This window comes from Phaethon lepturus, unplaced genomic scaffold, assembly GCF_000687285.1.
Source record: "Phaethon lepturus isolate BGI_N335 unplaced genomic scaffold, ASM68728v1 scaffold39992, whole genome shotgun sequence".
NCBI lineage: Eukaryota > Metazoa > Chordata > Aves > Phaethontiformes > Phaethontidae > Phaethon > Phaethon lepturus.
The window spans coordinates 29516-35354 of NW_010524820.1; the positions used below are offsets into that span (position 1 = coordinate 29516).

The window sequence follows — 5839 nt, forward strand, 5'->3', positions numbered from 1 at the left end:
TTCAGAAGATTCTACTAAACCTAATATCCATCTTCTCCATGTTACTTGTAGTATTTTTCAATGCTTCAGGGAAACTATACTGAAAAATGAAGGCTAACTTTGCTTATAGTCTGTCAGGATCGATTCTGCTCATTTTATTTTCTTTTATTACTACCTCGGAATACCACTTGTGTGATCTGCTGAGGACAGTTACCTGTTACGTGCCTTTGCACATACAGTATTTCCAGATGATAATCACAAAGATTACAGGTTTAGACAAAACTCAGAAATACATTTACATAAATCAAAGTAACAGATATTATCAAAATTAAATTAGGGCTGAGCCAATTAATCTAAAAATCTAAAAAAAGTAAGAAATTCAAAAACCTAATGGAGACCTTTAAGTTCCTGAGGTTTTTCTCCATCTCAGACTTCTTCCTCTTCACAAAGAACACAGAAAGGGAAATGATATTTAGCCGCACAACACAGCAATTTCAACAATATTGTCTGAAAACATACATATAATTCCAGTTTTCTTAAAATATATTCTTCCTATATCTCTTCAAAGTGAGCAGTTTCTGGCGATGCATAGCAAGACTCTACTTGTGTTTATAAAAGCTTTTTAGTTTTACACAAAAAGTATAACCACAGTGCTCCACCTTTTACAGATAAAGCTAATTTTCTGATAAACGGTTGTCTAGCTAATCAGCTTCCAGAGAGACCTGATGAGCTGACCGGCCTCCAGTTAATAAAGCAGATGGCCCAGCCCTAAACTAGTTCTATTTCTAAAATAAATAGTGTTGAAAATCTTCCTTTTCTAAATACTTTGTTGGTTTCGGTTTCCTGTCATGCTCACACACATGTTTCTGGGTTAGTTACAACTTCACCATTTTTTTCAGGCTCATCTTTCAGAAACTGCTCCACTTCAATAGAGTCCACCTTGGCATCTTCAGGAGTTTTGTCTTCAGATTTGTTTAATTCCTCTCTTTCTGCTGCTTCTTCTTTTGTATGTGGTTCTTCTGACTTTTTCTTAATGCAGAAGAAATTTCCCAAGGCCAATACAAGTGCTGAGGTGGTAACTTCAATTCCAGCAATAATAAAAACAAACATGTACCTTCCCGTTGCATCCAGGAGTTTTCCTGAAAAAGACAACATTCCAGGTAATTAACAAAAGTTATTATCTTGCAATTAAATTTCTTCTGCTTTTTTTAAACATTTAAATTATTCCTGTGAATATCTAAGCAAATTTTTTGAAATATCATTTTAACAAGTTTCTAACAAAATATTTCTCTATTATTTCAATCCGTTTAACATTCACTGACATTACATCATATCCCAAAACACACAGAGTTCTGCAGTTCAACTGGAATAAAACCAGCCTAGCCTTCATATGCAAGAGATGAGACAAGTGCCATATATTTCTGATCAAAATGTCTGCTTCCATGGACAGAATCTGTATCATCAGCTTTCTCTCGCTCCGAATCTCATTTCCTTTCCTACACGGGCAGTGCACTGTCTGCTTAAAATGCAAATCTTTATCTAAAAGTCAGTCAGGAGTAATTGATTCTGATGCTTTAGTCGAGTTGAATTTTCACAGGACTTGGTGGAGGTAAAAGAACAGGAGAGAGGATGTGAAGGAAGTGCCTCTCCAAACCTGAAAATCAGAGAAAGTGATGCATAGTACTGTTTTTCCCTTGAGAGGTTCTGTCACAATAAAGATACTTTTTAGTGTCTGGTATAAACAGTAAACATTCTATGGCAGTGAACTGGTGGGTTTTGGGTGGGTGGGTTTTTTTCAGTTCGGAGTCTATAAAAATTTATGTTGATTAGTACTTAATTTGCAATGTTGAAGTCAAATTAATTAAGAGTATTTTGTAATGTCCCCTTATTCTTGGGTTGTGAGATGTGCAATAGAAGCAGTCTACCTTCCTTAAAACAGTCCAGTTTTATAATTCTCCTTGTAAGATGTTTTTCTTGGTATAGAGAATCTATCCTAGTACTTTACAAAGAAAATTGACAGGTTTCATATTCTGAATCCCAAACCCAAAGAGGTCTGAACTTCACAAAAGTCATTCACTGTGTGCATAAAACTCAACTCATACATTATTAGCCATCTACTAATAAACGGTCCAGTGTAGCCTTTCAGTGGAGAAAGAGTAGCATCTCCAGATGACAATACAACAAATCCTGAAACAGACCCAAGGAAAAGATTCATCCCACCCTGTCTTGGACTATTTCAGATTGTAACTGCAGGAAGTAGTTGAAGCATGTGCAACACTAGTACAATATGCACTTCTTGAGTGACTCATGTTGTCTTTTTCTCTGCTCCCTTATCATACAATTTGTGTAAATGGATGCAATGGAAATTCTTTTGAATTCTGAACAAAGTGGAATACTTACCTGCTGATGGTGGACCAATTAGAACAGCCATAGCTTCTGCCAGGAGCACTAAGCCAATAGCACTGGAAAACTTCTGAGTACCAACAATAGCCATGAGAACTTCAAACTGAAGAGCACCTACCATTCCGTAAGAAATGCCAAAGAAAATGCAGAAGACCACCAGGCCACCATAATCAACAGACATAGAACCCATGAGATCTGTAAATCCATTGAAAATCATAGCAAAACTGAAGAGGTAGACACAGCGTGGTCTAACCCATTTAAGACCAGCTACCATTCCACAAACAGGCCGAGCAAAGATATCAATGAATCCCAGAATAGTCAGCAGAAAAGCTGCTCTGGTGTCTTGATACCCTAAATCCTTGGCATAACTCACAACAAAAACTGGGGGAACAAAGAGGCCAAGCACCATGATAGATGCTGCTAGCGTGTAGATTACAAAACCACCATCTTTAAACACACTGAAATCCAGAAGTTTTTTCTTCACTTTCTTCTCGGCTGCTTCTTTGGTAGCTTCAGTCTTTTTGGGTAGCTCCAAAGGTCTCATTAATGCTCCACATACACAACAGTTGAGCAACATCCCACCCAGTATAAGGAATCCCCCTCTCCAGCCATACTCATGCTGTAGTATCTGTCCCAATGGTGAGAGAGCACAAAGAAACACCGGACTCCCAGCAGCGGATAGCCCATTGGCTAAGGGCCGGCGTTTGTCAAAGTAACGGTTTAACATGATGAGTGAAGGCTGAAAGTTTAGTGCCAGACCCAAACCTGTAACAGAGGGTACATAAAAATTAATACTCGCCTATAATATCACTGTTAAAAAAATCTAATTACAGTTTTTCTGATTCTTTTGAGTTTTATTTCAAATGGACAAAAGAATTCTAAGATAACATTTGTAAAAACATTCTGCCTCCACTCTATGGTTACACTTCACTGATTACAGCAGTGGCTACTAAACATACCAAAAAACTTAACATTCATTAAAAAAAAAAGACAGTTTAAATCCAGATTTATCTGCCATCTTTATAAAAGCCCATTTGGATGAACCTGATGATTTAGGTATTTGTCGCTTATACAAAACTTCAACCTAAAGCTAAGACATCAGCTAACTCATTTTCAACCATGCATGCTACTTACCAGTAATCACACCTGCAGTTAGATAGATCTGAACGATGCTCGTGCAGAAGGAGGCTATCACCATCCCCATTGAGGCAAAAAGGCCACCCACCAGCATGACGGGGCGACAGCCAAAGCGATTGACACATACACTACAGAGTGGACCTAGGCAAGAAGAGCAAATTACAGTTGTTAAGGTAAACCAATTTTTGCAATTGATTTTATGTCACGTTTCATTTCTTCTTCAGTGGACTTGGCAGTGTTATGTTTACAGATGGACTTGATGATCTTAAAGGTCTTTACCAACTTAAATGATTCTGTGATTCTTTCCATACTTTGTCCATACTGTCAGGCCAATCCGGAAGAATGTTCTTTCCTCTACAGTCAAATACTTAGTCTTTTTCGTCTTCAGAGTACCACGCAACTTTTCTTTTTCATCATCTTTGGTAGCTACTGAGTTACAGAGATTTAATTTTATCTGCAAGCTGCATGTGCTTAAATAACTTGCATTTATGTGATTAATAGTAATTCTTCTTTGGAATGCCTACTTGCACACAAGTAATGATATGCAATCATGATTCACGCTGTAAATGGCTGTATGATTTACAAACATCATTGTATGATGCAATACTGTTTCAAAAACAGACAACTACCTACCTGTTCCATAAAGCATGGCCAACAGAATGGAGGAAATCCATGCAGTGTCACTATATCCAATGCCAAATTCCCGGATAAGTTCTTTAAAGAAGACACTAACTGCCTTAGGAAAGGCATAGGAGAATCCTGTGATGATAAAACAGCCAAAAAGGACAGCCCAGCCCCAACCTCCATCAGGGGCTTTAACACCAGATGGACCGTCATCAGCTACTACAGCTCCCATGATGAAGCTCAAGAGTGTTCCCTAAGAAAGAAAAAGCAATTACAGTCTATAGACATTGGGACAATTATCTAACCAAAATAAGAAGAAATTGCACTACAGTTAAAGTTACAAATAAGATATGGGACTATTTTAAGTACAAATCTTGAAGATGCAGTGCAATTTTAACTATTCCTTGTTCAGGTTTAGTCCTTACACAGCTTGACAAAAATACATTAAAATGAGATGCACACAGCTGAGTTTTAAATGAACATCCGCTTACAGCTCTCAAAGTCAAGAGTGGATTTCAGCGAAATCACTATTTCGTAGAAAAACTGAAGCCATTACAGCAGTTCAGAGGTGTATTTGACTTTCACAAATACGTAGTAACTACTGCATTAAAGTCTGCAGGATTTTTGTTACAAGACCTTGTTATATGAAGCTCCTGGACTAAAATCCTGGTGCATCACAAGTATTCTGTGCAACAATGGACAGATCACCCAGGCTTTTTGTTCCCTACTGAGGACAGCAATACACCCCTGATGCACCAATACCTTGAAAAGATAGACAGATCCCTTTAAGCTTCTGATGAGCTATCAGTTTTCACGCATCAAGTAAGTACCTAAGCTAAACTGCAATGAAAATCTGCACGGGCAGTTTTTGTGGATGATGGGAGTTATTAACTGCAGCAATGCTCAGTATCACTGTCTGCCTGAAGCAAATACTTTCCATTGTTGTTTCTACTGCATTATCAGTAAATGTTTTTAATATTTTATTTGATTAATACTAACTTTCACATCTTCCATATGCAGCCACAAGCGCCTTTACATCTAAAAAAATACAATCTATTCTCATGAGATCATTATGTGCTAGACAGTAATGCTGCAATGTTTTGAGAGAGAGATGGGGGCGGGGGGGGGGCACAGAAAAGGCAGATAAAAGTGTCCCCCCTGTATGTGAAGAGTGCAGGGAGGTATTGCATCACAGCAATTAGGTTTTTGTAAGATCTGGGTATTACAGAAGCCTTGAAAATGTTAAAGTGAGCTTCAAACAAGTTACACGTTAAATCTTGCATGTACAAAGATTGACCATTTCTTTAAAATGCAACTGATTACTCCTATTGGGTCAATATTTCTCTAGGATACTACCTAAAAGAGGAGTGCAAGCATAGTTGCACATCAGAGAAGATGTTCATCACTAAAGAATGCTTCTGCTTTCAAAAGTATAGGTCTGCATAGTGATTGTTGTGCATTGGCAATTACGTAGTTCTTACAGCTACATTTCAGAAGCAGACTATGCATGGCGCAACCATCTAGTTGATGCAGACTTGTCTAGACAACTGAGCACCGAATGCATGATTGTTAATGAGCCTGTATGAACGTACTCACTATGGCATTTAGACCAGCACTCCCACATCTTGGAAGAAACAACTTTATATACATGATGCAGGAATAAACCTAGCCCTTACTATAGCTGTTCTATGGACAG

The 5839-nt window shown here is 38.0% G+C and overlaps 1 protein-coding gene across 1 annotated transcript; it reads right to left on the reverse strand.

Moving 5' to 3' along the window:
• Positions 1 to 116: 116 nt before the first annotated feature.
• SLC16A3 (solute carrier family 16 (monocarboxylate transporter), member 3) lies at positions 117 to 4395 on the reverse strand. Its single transcript, XM_010282562.1, has 4 exons — positions 4153 to 4395; positions 3517 to 3660; positions 2380 to 3147; positions 117 to 1118 (listed from the first exon to the last, which is right to left on the reverse strand). The coding sequence occupies exons 1-4, from the start codon at positions 4373 to 4375 to the stop codon at positions 832 to 834; spliced, it is 1422 nt and encodes a 473-aa protein (XP_010280864.1). The 5' UTR covers positions 4376 to 4395; the 3' UTR covers positions 117 to 831.
• Positions 4396 to 5839: the final 1444 nt, after the last annotated feature.

Coding starts and splice junctions, on each gene's coding strand:
- SLC16A3 (XM_010282562.1), bottom strand. CDS start 4,375: ATGGGAGCTGTAGTAGCTGATGACGGTCCATCTGGTGTTAAAGCCCCT. Junction 3,661..4,152: donor GGCCATGCTTTATGGAACAG/GTAGGTAGTTGT, acceptor CTTCTTGCCTAG/GTCCACTCTGTAGTGTATGT. Junction 3,148..3,516: donor AACTGCAGGTGTGATTACTG/GTAAGTAGCATG, acceptor CCTCTGTTACAG/GTTTGGGTCTGGCACTAAAC.